The sequence below is a fragment of the Rasamsonia byssochlamydoides genome (assembly GCF_041956645.1).
Source record: "Rasamsonia byssochlamydoides strain NRRL 3658 unplaced genomic scaffold VTN77scaffold_55, whole genome shotgun sequence".
Lineage (NCBI taxonomy): Eukaryota > Fungi > Ascomycota > Eurotiomycetes > Eurotiales > Trichocomaceae > Rasamsonia > Rasamsonia byssochlamydoides.
Genome location: NW_027192438.1, coordinates 140,773 through 154,777, shown reverse-complemented (window position 1 = coordinate 154,777; position 14,005 = coordinate 140,773). Strand labels below are relative to the sequence as shown.

The following is a 14,005-nucleotide window of genomic DNA, read 5'->3' as shown; positions in this document are numbered from 1 at the left end:
AATCGATCAACGACGTGTGGCTGATGAAGCAAAGGCATTTGATGAGCAGGCAAGGTCAGCGACTTCACGCAGCAGGCAGAAGTCGACCGCGTCTGCTGGTGAAAGACCTCGAGTCAATCCTAATACGCCACTGCAACAGCGACATTCACCTTCTTTGCATTCACCGTGCCACCCCACCACTGGGGGAAAGTCCATCACCAAACTTTTGAAGCACATCAGCTCTAGCGAAAATCTCACAACACCCAGTCCCGCACAAGATCTCCCGAACGGCACAAGATCCCAATACGGCGGAAAAGCACCCCTTCCGATGGTCTCATATTCCTTTTCATCAGAGAGCTTCGATATGGAGAAATCCAAGTCCACTGTCGAGGATTCTGTCGAGGATTCCGGCACAGAGAAGCCTATGTCGGAGGACTCTGTTTCAAACACCAGCCACTCGGACGCAGACAGCACGATGGAAGACGCCGAAAGCGAAGAAATCTCAGAACCGGAAGATGAAGAGGAAGACAAAAACGAAGAAGTGGAAGAAGATGATGATGAACCAGCGGAAGAATACGAAAGATACTGGCAATACACCGTCGTCCAGCGCGACAGTCGCGCCTACACTCCCCCAAGCAACTACCGCCGAGTACTTGGAATCTTCACCGACCGGGAGAAGGCACTGGAAAGAATGACCCAGCGAATCGACCAGCTCAAGATAAACGGCATGTGGGGTAAATTCTTCCACATTGTGCCGCTGTCCAACGATGCTGACGGAGTGTATGGGAAAATCCTTGAGTCTGCGTCCTGCGGCTCGGTCGAGGTCTCTATCGAGAAGGAATGGGTGAAAAGAGCCGTGTCAGGGTCAGGTCGGTCGGCCAGAAAGACACCAATGACAAAAACAAAGAAGAAGCACCCACAGAACGTATTCATCGTCCTCGTCCAGCAGAAAGATCTCAAAACCGGCACCCTCATCAAGAGCGACGTGCATCCGAAGAGCTTCCTTTCCGTGAACAACGCCAACCGCCATGCGGCGCAGGTCTGGAAGCTAGCGTCGATGTCAGAAAAGGAAATCCAGCACGAGAATCTGAGCGAGGGGTCCATCTTCAACTCACCTGAAAGGTTTGCTCCGGCATATCTTGGCGAGTTGGAGGTGAATGGGGAACTGTTTCACAGGGACTTCGTGATCTACAGGGGAGAGGAGAAGATTAAGGTCATCTTGTCGGTTCGGAAGCTTGAGGTTGTCCACCAGGACTGATTCCATCCATCCAGCATGACAGCCTGGTCTGGTCTGGTCTAGCACGATCACTACTGATGGAATGTCCATGGTTCTAACTTTGGATCAACTGCTGCAACTTATCATTTTCAAATAACATAAACAGATTTTAAGAGGGTTGGAATGGGACAAGACAATCAAGAAATGGATAGCAAATAGCCACTACATGATTATCATCTCTCAACAGGAGCCTATTTGCTGCAAACTGGAAACAACAAGTGGTTGGCTGCTTTCATGGATACTTTACTTTGGAGCAGCACTTGTGATTCCTGGTCATTACAAGTTCATAACCCAAAGGCGATCGGAAGTTCCTGGCAGACCACGTGCGGAGATCATTCCTCTCATTGTTGTTCTTATCCTCTGTTTTTCTTTGACCCCTTTTCCTTCTCTTTTTCGTCTCTCTGTTTTCCTTTTTTTTTTCCCCCTTTTAACGCTTTTTCCTTTTGCCTCTTTGTACTATGTGAAATCATAGCAGGAAAAAAGGAAAAGGAACCTTCATTACAGATGTACCAAGTTATGCAAGCTTATTTCTGGACTCAGCCAGTACTACCTCTATTGCTCTGTTTTTCCCCTTCGTTTTCTTGTAAACAAACCTGCAAACTCGCCACAACATGAAGGACAGAAACAGACAAATGTAGAAGAAGGATCAGAGATAACTAGGCAGTGGTAGACTCCTAGGTGATCAATAGCACGTGCAGATTAGATTAGATTGGATCAGATGAGGTGAGATACAAATAGGGCAGTAGCAGTGCTCAATCGCAGGAATAATACAGTAAGTAGGTAAGTAGGTAAGTAGGTAAGTAGGTAAGTAGGTAAGTAGGTAAGTAGGTAAGTAGGTAAGTAGGTAAGTAGGTAGGTAGGTAGGTAGGTAGGTAGGTAGCTTGCCGAATGTACGTAGCATCGAGGGTAGCACCGACTCCGAAACCTACACAACTAATTTACCTGCCACCCAATCATACCTAGGTATGGAATAGGGTTATCCTTTTCTCAAACAGAATCTTCAGGCCAGGTGGTTCGGGAATCCCGCAGCTACAGTAGTAGCAGATGACACAGGCACACCCGGGATACGGTCTGCAAATCCTGAAGATCCGGTCGATTCCTGTCCTTTGAGTCGGAGTCTTTGCCAAGTATTAGATACAGAACAGATTGACGATAATCAGTCAACAGGATGCAAGGTTTGCAGGGCGGGATGGATGGTTTGTAGACCAAAGCTTGCCACTTCTTGTGAGCGCAATTGCAGAAATATGCGAGCGATATCGTCAGATGACAGTCCAAGACCTCCCTGTTCTCATGTTGCGATCGATATAATTCCCCATAAGGTGTACACAGAATATATGTAGCTTCTCAGCTACCCCGCCTTGTAGAGTGACAGCAAATAACAGCCAGGGAATAGAATAAACTCGGTCCTGTTGACAATTCAGTGCTAACCTGTGGAGTTCCCCGGAAGGGCCCCTCGGCCCCCTCTAGGACCTCAGAGTCTCGCTTGGACGCTGTTGGACGTTGTTGAGTTGGCAGGGACAAGGGTGATACCTGCACCCCGCAGAGATAGCATTCCAGGATCGTAGAGATTCCTAGCCACACCAGGAGCTCCCTGGTAGATAGCGACATCCGCGCTTAGATTTAGAGGGAGGGAAGGTTAGAAATTGCGGGCTTAACATGCTCTTGTGAAGCTTGACAACGCATCGGCCGCTATCAAAAGCTCAGAATCGAAAGTGGAGAGATCGGAGAATAGAAATTAAGTTAGTGAGTATGACGCGCAGAACTGCATGCAGGTTAGTTAGAGCTAATGAAAGACCATTTTCTCTGACCGCTAAAGCAGATCACGAGCAATCACATGGGCAGAAAGTAACCAAAAGTCATTTGATAGTTTTTTTTTGTCCCAGCAGAATGCATTTCCTCGTGTTTGGTGGAGTCGTAAAAACCAATCGGCCCTCGTTTTCTGAGACCATAACAATTCTGCAGGGCACTGCATGTCCAACGTGGTGAAACGAAGAAAGTAAAATTACCAGTCACCTGATCACCATTAATCATTATCCGTCCCTCAGAGTCTGCCAATTTGACTCCGTACTTCTACTCCATGTGAAGTAAGTAGTCCGGGGGAAACGACTAGGTTCTCAGGGTGGAGATTGAGGCACGCGAGGCCTTGCGGGACGCGTGGTCCTAAAACTCGACAAGGCCATTCTCGACTTGGTCGGGATGGCGTGCCATGAATCCTGGCAGTTATGGACCGCTTGGGAATCATGCGACGCTTATGCTAGTATGCAGACGGCCTCGAACAAAGGTTGAATATGGTCGCCTCCGGAATGGACGGATCGGATAAACAGAAAGGTGGTCAATAGAGTTCCCTAAAACCAATAGTGAATGGTGATTTCATAATAAATGGAGATCATATTCACCGCAGTGATGCTGTATACACAGGAGCTGCTTGTACTCCTCAGTACACCTTGGCACTTGCTGCTGGACATAGGCTGATTCGACGCGTCGCACTCAGCACCAAGTCGAATCCTAACAGGGCCGTGAACTGGCGTCCACCCGGACTTGGTGTGCATGCCATAGAAAACCAGCATGCGTATGCATGGCGAGAACCTTTCTTGCAGGGAAGCTGTCAAGGAATCAAGACAGTCGACCACGAAGTTCCATGGTTTGGCGGCGCTAAGGACCAAAGACCCACTCCTCTATTAAGGTTCTCTTGGCGCGATGACTGTGAGTGAGTTCGCTACCAGCCATGGCGGATTCGTTACCTTTCCTTCCTACTCAGTAGATGGGACTTGTGGCGATTCCCGTTGGCGTTGAACTCGCAGTCAACATCATCTCCAGGTCTTGGTAAGTTGATTGATGCCTTATTATTGTTGTTGATTAATGGCAGCAACAGGAATGATTGACAGGGTGACGCGCTAAGGCAGCCCCAGAGACCCACCTCCGCCCTGACCAGGGAGATCTATGGAGTAGCTGGGACCAGAATTCACTGAAAGGGGAAGGAGGTAATTGAATGGGTTCATGGTTTTGCTGATCTACACAGTATGTACTGTAGACCATCGAAGACAGGCCAAGTCTGTACATTTGGATCCTTGACAGGGTGGCAAGAAACAACTGCATGCCGGTCTTGAAGTCCCAACGTCTATAGAGCCGAAACCAACCACCATCCATCGGAGGTCATGCATACAACAAGCGTCTCGGAATAATGAACACGAGTATCAGCCACAATTGAACGCTAGAGACCCAATGGAAAAGTATCAACAAAGGACGTCTCATGGACTTGCATTGTTGACAGTGGTGAGAGCAGTACTAGTTCATTCCACTGAGGCTATCCTCAGACCTCCGATAATACAGGGCAAACTAGAATTCTCTCCTGCTCCCCCTTGTCTTCCCTGCTGTGGCGGATTGATTGATGAATGGCCTGTCAAAGATCAAAGATCATAATAATTGATCTCAATAGAAAAACCATAAAAGAGACGAGTTGATATAAAGTTTCTCTCGCCGAAATTCAAAAAAAAAAGGTCTAGTTGGATCCTTCCGGAGACCATGGAGAATTATTGTAGTCACCGTTTCAGAGAACCGGACCATCTCAAATCTGCGGCTGGCCTGGTGGTTGGCAGCGTCCAAGGGCAGTCAGCACAGGGATCTTCATGTCTCCTGCAGCCAGTGATTTTAATTAGCCGAAGATAACGGGTACAACAACCGATGTAGGTAGTGGAGTTGGCCTGTCAAAGCTCCCGGACATGGCCGTTGGAGAAATCCCAGAGTGGGGAACTATCGAAGATCTCATCCAAAGAGGGCTAACCCTCCTCCAGTATTAGGTACCTGGGTAAATACCTGGAATCACGGGAAGCAATCCTTGTGATTTTATTGTGATGGCACCCGTCGCGGCAACATGCTCACCATGAGCCAAGTCAAGAACCTTGTGAGATATGACGTCTTGGTGGGAAAGTAACTGTCAACGAACAGATCATTCCGGCAGTGATCGTATCCAAGGTCACCGGAATGATCTGCTTAGAAATCCAAATAGGAAACCGCCACTGCCATGGAGAACAACCTTCGGCTAATATACGCCGTGCAGCAGCAGATGGAACGATTAGAATGAAGGCATCCGCAAACGGATGCCTGAGTTAAAATGCCAGAACAAAATGCAAAAACACCGGTTCTGGCTGGCTTGGGTATATCCATGCGATGAACTAGTTTGTCGGTTCTTCGTCGCAGCGGAGGATGATTGTTGACGAGGCAACTGGAAAGGTCTGCCGCTTACGGAGTGCTGTCGCGCCAGCTCGCTTTGCTGTTCCATCTTGTGCACTTTTCTTTGTGTACGTCATGGTGCAAAATAGAAGAAGCGCTGTCTAATGAGTTTTCTCGGCCGTGGCCTTGGAATTCCACACTAGTCGTCCCATTCTGACCAGAGATAATAGCATCTCCGGCTTCGGCCGATGCTCGCCCTTTCGGGAAACACGGTGAACTGCCAGAGCTGTCGATTTGTTACAGTACGCTGTATCAAGAATAATGGGCGCTGGGACTCACATTAGAATGCGGTGTGCTGACAGAATGCGCTCGAGTCAGATATCATTGCGCAATCAGATCAACAAAAAGAATGGAGGTTTTGCGTGATGACTGATCGCAGAGAGCAACAATCAAATTGTAATGTCCAAGAGGATGGATATCAGGTGAGGCCGCTGAACGGTTTTCATCTACAAGTGATAAATACCTGCCTACCTAGGTAGGTAGGCACCTACTAAGATTTCTTGTCCTGCTCGATATCAAGAACGAATGATAATCGTTATTGATATCTCCTTATACCTGTACAATCACGCAATATCCATGGACTGCTGAGCAGGAAAACTGTAAAACTGTCTCCAAACGTCTAGGCCCCGTCGAACCGTCCGGAGCAGGATTTCTGTTGGGGTGTGGCAAATGCAGGCCGAGGGGGCGAAAAGTCTTCCCTGCAAATGGCTGCAGAGTTTGAGACCTGAGACTACAGATCCCTGGAATCTGCTGTGATATTAGAATCCAGAACATGGTGTGATTGATAGCTCGACTCTGCAGCTGCATCGAGCCTGGGTGTTGAGGATAGACCTGGTCGCATACTGACTGTATACCTATAGATTTTTGTATATAGCCGGAGGGTGTCGCATCCGGAGTGCATACTGGAAAATAATCCGATCTACCATGGAAGATGCATCGAACGCGGACCCCGAGTCCCAAGGTCCCCTAACCGGCCCGCAGAGAAGGAGGCGCTGCCGTTTCAGGGAACGGCGATGATGGAAGATTGGTTCGGGATTGATAGGAAATTTGGCCCCTTTGGCGGTCAGGAAAACAAGGAATTGACAGGGGGGAAGGCGCGAGGATCACGAAGTTGAAAGAGGGAAAGAGGGCAGGTATGGTATGGTATGAGCGGGACGCTCGGAGGCTTCGTCCTCCGTATCAGGACTTTAAGATAACTCACCAATTAATTCTCCTTTGTGCATGCATTCAGTACAGTACATGCTTACTGCTGATGGCGTCGCAATTCTCCAAGTTGAGCACCCTCCGCGACTCAGAATTGTCCAGAATGCTGCTTCCGGTGGCCTCATTGCTGACACAAATCCCCTGAGCCGGACAATGGGATTCGCGTGCTTCCACAGCTTTTTATTCGGATGATTATTATTAGCAGCCTTAAGGCCCTTAACTAGAGCGTACAGTAGTAGTAAAAGTGGCTCTGCGGCGCTTCCGTGTTGCACTTATCACAAGTTATCAGACTTCGGTGGGTCGCAGATACCCCGCCATGCTGCTACCGGCCTGCATGCAAGTTATCGTCAAGGCGACCCGAGTCGTGCGTCCCACCTGCGCGGAACGCACGGTTGGAGGGTAGATCCAAGCTCCCAGACCGTTCGATCGGTGCATGGTGATTGTATTTTAGCTCTGGTAGTGACTTAGGATAACTGGGTTGTAGTCGTAGTGCATCGTATCCCACCGCATCCAGGCAAAGCCATCATCATGCCTGCATGGAAACAGCGGCGCACACCCACCCCACTGCCTCCCGCCGCCAGGCCTCAGCACTGCTATAGTTTACATACTTCATGCCCCTGGTCGTTTTTCTTACTCATCCCCAACCTGCTCATATCAAGAGCATCTCGACTCCGTACACCCTCTGTTTGCGGGTGGTTTACATTCAATTCAATTCATCTTCGATCTCTTCTTCCGGAGCTCGAGATCGTTGATGCATCTGGAGAGTTTCTGAGGTAATTGAGATTTTCCCTCCCTTTGTTTCTTAGTGGAGCGTTTATGATATTGGTTCTTTCACCACCAATTCTTGTCGATATTTTCCACCTATGTTGAATAAACGCCGCGTCAACCTCTCAGATCCGTCCTTCATGTTGTGTGTTTGACGTGGACGAGCCGTCCTTTCATTCCCTATCATGCAAGCTGGGTAGGGACAAGCCTGCCGATCGTATGATCAGGGTAGTCAAATCAGTTCAATCCACCTTACAAGCCATCCGTTCTGCGTCCTCGTTTTCCCTTTCTCTTTCTCTTCCTTATATGACACAGCCCTCCCTCATATCGTCTCTCAGTCTTGTCGATAGCAGTCGTCGTTGGCGTTGTCACTTAGCTGTCTGACTACTCGTCCCTTCAGCATGGAATATTTCTGCAGTCCGATATCAACAAGCGTTTCAATTCACTTTCAAATGGAAACGTACTCCGCTAACTGGAACCTAGGCTGTGATTACACTGCCTTCCTTGCCAGCTTGTTTCTGATTCTTGAGTTCATCTTCTCGTCCGCTACCGATTCCATTCCTTCCGGTGTAAGGGCATCGACAAGCACCCGTCAGACGAGCCGCTTCTTGTGTTCTTCTAAAGCACAAGCTGGCCGGATGCCCTACACTGCGCCAGCTCAGCTGTCGCTTCCCGCGCCCCGCCTCGATCACCCGCTTTCTCATTCTCTCCGAAAAGACTCATCGGGGCTTCCCCATCTGCCCCGCGCCTTCTCCTCCACATCCTATGTCCGCCGACACCGGAGAAGCCCGTCCGTGAGCAAGCTAACAGTCTCTCTGCCTGCGGTGGAGAGCTCCGGATACACTGTGTCACCATTCCAAAGCACCGTCGGTCCCCATGCGAGTCTGCGGCAGTGGCCACCCCCAGTCAACAATGCAATGATCCCAACAGGAGCCCTCATTTCGCCGCCGGAGTCTGGCGCGAATTCTAGTGATGATGAGGGGACGACGTCAGAGACCACGCGTTTCCCAGTCGCCTTGGACAAACTGGATGCAGCGATAAGGTCCATTCAACAGGAGTGTTGCTCTCCTACTGCAGAGCAACCCCGTGAGGGAGGAACTGTGGAAGATAAGGTAGCATTCTCGTCCGCAGAGGGATTGCCGAATAAGTTACCCAATGCTCGACCTTCCCTCACGGTGGAGGCCCCCAAGATCTCCCATGTGCGGTCTTCTACAGAGTCTTCCATCTCGGAGCTGGCAGAGCACCTTAGTCCTTCTGATGAGGAAGAGCTGGTCCCGAAACCACCGATGGTCCGCAAGAAGTCTGGCGAGCTCGTTCGGCCGGCCTTGCGTCCAGCGTCTGGGAGGCGACGCCCGTCGAGCATGCCAGGCACTCCTACCTATGCCAAGAATGTGCACTTTGACACCCAACTAGAACACATCAAACACTTCCTTCAGCTTGACAGGCCCTTGGCAGTGAGTGCAGATACGTCCCCGGTCGAGACTTACCGTGGGGACTCCGAGTATCCATTCAGTAGCAGCGATTCAGAGGGCGGATCGAAAGCTTCAGCCTTCGAGTGGGAGTTACGATTGGCCAACTTCCCCAAAGATACGACGTCACGAGACCACATGCCGGTTCGCCTGGAGCGCATGTTCCTTTCATCTGACAACAAGAACCTGGTGGGCGTGGTCGCTGTCGCCAACCTTGCATTTCATAAGCAGGTTGCGGCGCGGTTCACCTTCGATTATTGGAGGACGGTATCTGAGGTGGCTGCGGAATACAACCATGACGTTCGTCGCAAGCACGCTCATGATGGATACGATCGGTTCAACTTCACTATCAAACTAGCGGACCAGGCAAATCTGGAAGCCAAGACGATGTTCGTCTGCATCCGCTACAATGTTAGTGGCCGGGAGTTCTGGGATAATAATGCATCCATGAACTATCAAGTGGATTTCGCGAAGAAATATAAGAACAACACTCCTGGAAAACATAGCGTACCACCAACCAATGGTCGTCATGTTCAACCGCTCCCCCGAAGCCGATCTCTCCCTACCTCTAGCGCTGCTCGACCTCGATCGACGCCTCCGTCCTTTGACGACTTTGCGTCCGAGATCGATACCACTTTCCCTTCCTTCTCTCAAGGCAGTAGTAAAAACCATCTGAGACAGGCCGATACCCATGACTTGCTCCTGGAAACCCCTAGACGGATGGAGAAGCCGGCTCGGCAGGCGTTCGGGAATCGATATGACTTTGGGGTCTCATTGTCTGCGGCGATGAAGAGCAAGAATACTACCCAGGACCGGACAACGCTTTCTGCGAAGGCGAAGTCAGAGAATCAACCCCAGTCTGGATCCAAGAGCCATAATAATGATGGAGTGGGGCAGAATAGCAGCGAGCTCTCTGCAGACCCCACAGCAGGGACGAATGGAAACTCCAAGGACACGACGGATCCTGGGTCTTTGAAACCCTCTACCATTGTTTCGAGCAAACCACACCTTGAGTCGTCTGTGTACAAGGAGCTGGTAGACAAATATTGCTTCGTACGTGCTTCCACCCCCCAAATGTTCGAAGCCTCTTCCTCTCCAACTGACTGAACACAGTTTGGCTCTGCCAAAAGTGCGCTCATTCCCGACCGGACAGTGTCCTCTAGCGGGGTGAAACCCGTTCGTTTCTATCATGAGGGCACTCATTCATCATCTTCTTCCTCCGTGGCGGGGCAGACTTATGACGAATTTATCTCGCCAGTGGACTCCGCTATTTCAATCAACTCTTCACAACACAGTTCGGGCTCTTCATCTGCGTCATCCAGCAACCAGAGCTCGCACGCATCTTCCCCCGTTATTTTATTCCTTACCGTACCACCAGCCTAATCATAATGGATTCTTATCAGAATCGCAAACCCCGGCTGCTATCCGTGGATGATCTTGAGTTCTCGATGTCCATCCCGAGTTCACATTATTGTCTTGACACCATGTTTGTCCGTTCAATGGGCTCCATTGCCAGTGTCCAAAAGGAATGCGCTTGATACCAGGGTGGCTCTCTATCCTGGCTCATCTAGAACCTGACGCGTCGATTCATTTCCGCTCTGGACTTGTCGTGAGTGAAGTCAAGTTGTCGCTTTGGTCGCATCGTGCAATGCACCTATTAGATCGCGCAGCCCTATTTTTCCTTAATCGCCCCTCTCTCCAGAGGACATTTGAAGTACAGTGAACTTCGCCATGACTATAACGAGTTTATGCATCCCAGCCATCTATTGATTAACGATTTTCTTCGGCTGATCTAGCATAGTGGTTTGGCGGCTTGAGCTGCTTGTGGTGCTTCGTTCTCTTTATTCATTTTCTTTTCATGCACTACTCTTGTGCCAATTTTCTTCTTTCCTCTTTAGTTTTCCCTTCTAAGGCGTGCTGTCCGCACGGTGCATTATTCATCAGCAACACTTAATTCTGCTTTTCCGGAGTCAAGGTCAAAAGTTATATTGTGGTTTATGTTCAGTGGCCTGTACTCCGTCTTCTGTCTCGAGTTGATGTCTCTCTGCTGAAAGGCGTTCTGGTGTTGGGAGCTTCTGACTGCAACCCGTTTGTTGGGTTCTGGTCCCTTGCCTAGGAATTTGTTAATTACGATTCGCAGCGAAACTATGGCTGTACAGAGACACGCCATGAGGAGATGCAATGAAATCAAGTACAAAGGATCTTCGAACAAAGTTTACTCTGTCAAAAGGGCATGTGTGATTGGGCGTTGATATTGATTTGAAGTAATTCGGGAGAGGTAGTGCTGCTCCTGGTCAGATCCAACGATGGGTCATCAACAGAAAAGAACAAACGAGAAAATCTCTGCAGACAGATAGTAAAGCTAAAAGTCTAAAGGACATGGCCCTTCATTTGAGTTTCGTCTCAACTTCCTTTCTTCCTGTTTAGCGTGGCTAAAAAAAAAAAGAAAAGTACTGCCATACGGAGTAGAATCGTCGATGAACCATGAGGATGGACTAGATGCAGATTAAACTTATCTGCAGATTTGATGGGGTGGCGCCAAGCCGCCCTTACCCAACAAGGCTAGTCATGTGACCCGATTCCCCGGGGCTGTCAAGCATGGACACGCCTACGCGTGAACAGGCGGGCGCCTAACATACATGCCTAAACACAGGCTGGAAAGCAGCTCTTCATAACACCCTTTTTTCTCAACCCTTCCCGCCAATCATTTGTTTCCGTTCATCTTTGTTCCTCACAACCTCAACTAGGTACGCTTAGTCATTCCATCCGCCCGTCAAAATCACGCTCCTTTCCCTTTGCCGCCCAGAAAACATATTTAAAGCTATCACCCCTCCTAAATTCCTCCAACTTTTCTTTTCCCTCTTTCTACCTCCCGCATATCGACAGCTGCAACAGCCAATCCGGTTAACGCGTCGAATCATCAGATCTACCATCTTTTCATCAAATTTTCCATCAAATCTTTTCAGTTTAGACATCTATCATCATGACTGGACGTAAGTATCTATTTTTTTTTTCTGTCCTCTACTGCATCGTTGTCGTTGATGGGTTGTGGTCGATGTTCCTGGCACTTGAGGTTCTTCCCGAATGAGGCGTGCCTGGAGAGCAACGCCACGCGCTCTGTATTACATAAGCAGATCTACACGCGTTCTGCTATCCACCTCACTGCCTATACAATGTCCCTGACCACATAGGTCACGATGATGATGCCGTTATGAGTGATGATTGTGTTGAAAGTCTGCTGTTGTGTAGTGTCTTAAACTAACCCCTCGCTCTTCACAGGTGGCAAGGGCGGCAAGGGCCTTGGTAAGGGTGGTGCCAAGCGTCACCGCAAGATCCTGCGCGACAACATCCAGGGTATCACCAAGCCCGCCATTCGTCGTCTCGCTCGTCGTGGTGGTGTCAAGCGTATCTCTGCCAGTATGTAGCCTCGCCTCACCATCCATCCTCGTCCAACGTACCGTTGCTAACTTCTTTGTAGTGATCTACGAGGAGACTCGTGGTGTCCTCAAGTCCTTCCTTGAGTCTGTCATTCGTGACGCTGTCACCTACACTGAGCACGCCAAGCGCAAGACCGTCACTTCCCTCGACGTCGTCTACGCTCTGAAGCGCCAGGGCCGTACTCTGTACGGTTTCGGTGGCTAAGCGCGTCGCCTCCCAAAACTTGTTCGTTTCTGCGCCTAGTCTTGGTCTTTGTCAACATATAACATTTTCCGGCTATGGCGTTCTCTTCACCTATTACTCAGTTCTTGGTCGATGTCCTATGGGTTAACGTTCGGCTTTGATTTCTTGGGTTGGCTTTTCCGCAACGGGTACGAGGGTTTTGGATGGTCGGTCTCGGGTTATAGTCTTTCTGGGTCGAGGTTCGATTGGAACAATGGGAAGTCTTACTAGGTTTCTGTCCGCGTGACGGTGGTAATCCTACAAGGTTCCCTTTTCAAGGCCTCTAGTCAGATTTTAGTTTAAATAAATTCATCTTTCCCACAGAAGAATACCAACCAAGCGATCAGTCCTAGCTACCAGCAACCTTCGAAAGCAAAGTAACATCTGGCAGGTAAGAGCTGCAAAGTCTGTCCAGTAGGAAACACAGATTCGTGAGAGAAAGAGAAGAAGCATTCGAGTCAGTCATACTTTTTCAAGTGAGGCAGCTGCCACACTCCCGCCCCATATTCTGTCCAGCTCCTACTTCAATATCATTTAGTGATCAGTTTGCTATCATCTGAACTGCTTTCGACACCCACGCTTCGGAATCATGACCGCCCGATAACGCCCCAGACTATGGCTTATACCATGGAGAGACTCGAACAAGCCCTGAGACTCTTCCACAAGTCTAAACCAAGGCTGATCAGACGTGGCTTGCCTCACAAATATCTCGAGGACTGTATCCGATCCAAGGATGACTTGCGTATAAGAGAACCCTATCACGATGTGCTGGGTTTGGTTGACGACAGTGATGATGACAACGATTCTGATTATGACCCTCGTCAAGCATTGCGCAAGAAGCGATCTGCGCCTGTCAACTTGGCACAAGGGAGACCTCCCAAGAGGCAGAAAGCAAATAATGGCTTGCCATCCACCAGACCGCAGCGAGATGCTCTTCTGGTCACGTTCAAGCTACCCTCCGACGGAGGCAGGGCTCTTCTCTCCAAGATCGCTTCTCCTGTCACCAACTGCGATGCGCCTTCATCTGCCAGCGATCAGTCCAATCTCCCAATCACGTTCTCATCAGAACGGTACTCGCTTCGGAACCGTGATACTATCCCCATTCCCTGGACCGCCCGAAGAACATCTGAATTTTGAAGTACGCAAAGTCTATTAAGTCTAGATCCCGACCATCCAGCAGCCCGAGGATGCAAGTACTGTTGGGAATTCAATCAACAATGCTCGCTTTTAAATCGACCTCTCTTCTACTCTTGCGACGTATGCAGGGATGATCAAGTGGATTGCGATCTCGTTATTCCACCAAGACAGAAGCGTGGCTGCGAGAATTGCAAGAGAAAAGGGCTCGTCTGTTCATATGACGAGGAACAGAAAGATCACCGTCTTCCTTGTTAGCAATGCCAGAAGGCCAAATTGCAATGTATTG

General features: G+C 49.5%; 6 protein-coding genes across 6 annotated transcripts; 5 read left to right on the top strand and 1 right to left on the bottom strand.

The window, feature by feature from the left end:
• Positions 1–307: 307 nt before the first annotated feature.
• On the top strand, positions 308–1,237 carry VTN77DRAFT_6992 (uncharacterized protein; the record flags this gene model as incomplete). Its single annotated transcript, XM_069423331.1, has 1 exon — positions 308–1,237. The coding sequence occupies one exon, from the start codon at positions 308–310 to the stop codon at positions 1,235–1,237; it is 930 nt and encodes a 309-aa protein (XP_069275749.1).
• Positions 1,238–5,624: 4,387 nt separating this feature from the next.
• Positions 5,625–6,726, bottom strand: VTN77DRAFT_6991 (uncharacterized protein; the record flags this gene model as incomplete). The annotated part of the gene is made up of 4 exons (XM_069423330.1): positions 5,625–5,711; positions 5,765–5,780; positions 6,389–6,539; positions 6,687–6,726. The coding sequence occupies 4 exons, from the start codon at positions 6,724–6,726 to the stop codon at positions 5,625–5,627; spliced, it is 294 nt and encodes a 97-aa protein (XP_069275748.1).
• A 490-nt stretch (positions 6,727–7,216) lies between these two features.
• On the top strand, positions 7,217–7,943 carry VTN77DRAFT_6990 (uncharacterized protein; the record flags this gene model as incomplete). The annotated part of the gene is made up of 2 exons (XM_069423329.1): positions 7,217–7,461; positions 7,937–7,943. 2 exons carry the CDS (start codon positions 7,217–7,219, stop codon positions 7,941–7,943), a joined length of 252 nt encoding a protein of 83 aa, XP_069275747.1.
• Positions 7,944–8,091: 148 nt separating this feature from the next.
• VTN77DRAFT_6989 (uncharacterized protein) lies at positions 8,092–10,305 on the top strand (the record flags this gene model as incomplete). The annotated part of the gene is made up of 2 exons (XM_069423327.1): positions 8,092–9,975; positions 10,036–10,305. 2 exons carry the CDS (start codon positions 8,092–8,094, stop codon positions 10,303–10,305), a joined length of 2,154 nt encoding a protein of 717 aa, XP_069275746.1.
• A 1,600-nt stretch (positions 10,306–11,905) lies between these two features.
• Positions 11,906–12,564, top strand: VTN77DRAFT_6988 (uncharacterized protein; the record flags this gene model as incomplete). Its single annotated transcript, XM_069423326.1, has 3 exons — positions 11,906–11,915; positions 12,202–12,339; positions 12,401–12,564. The coding sequence occupies 3 exons, from the start codon at positions 11,906–11,908 to the stop codon at positions 12,562–12,564; spliced, it is 312 nt and encodes a 103-aa protein (XP_069275745.1).
• A 633-nt stretch (positions 12,565–13,197) lies between these two features.
• Positions 13,198–13,719, top strand: VTN77DRAFT_6987 (uncharacterized protein; the record flags this gene model as incomplete). The annotated part of the gene is made up of 1 exon (XM_069423325.1): positions 13,198–13,719. The coding sequence occupies one exon, from the start codon at positions 13,198–13,200 to the stop codon at positions 13,717–13,719; it is 522 nt and encodes a 173-aa protein (XP_069275744.1).
• Positions 13,720–14,005: the final 286 nt, after the last annotated feature.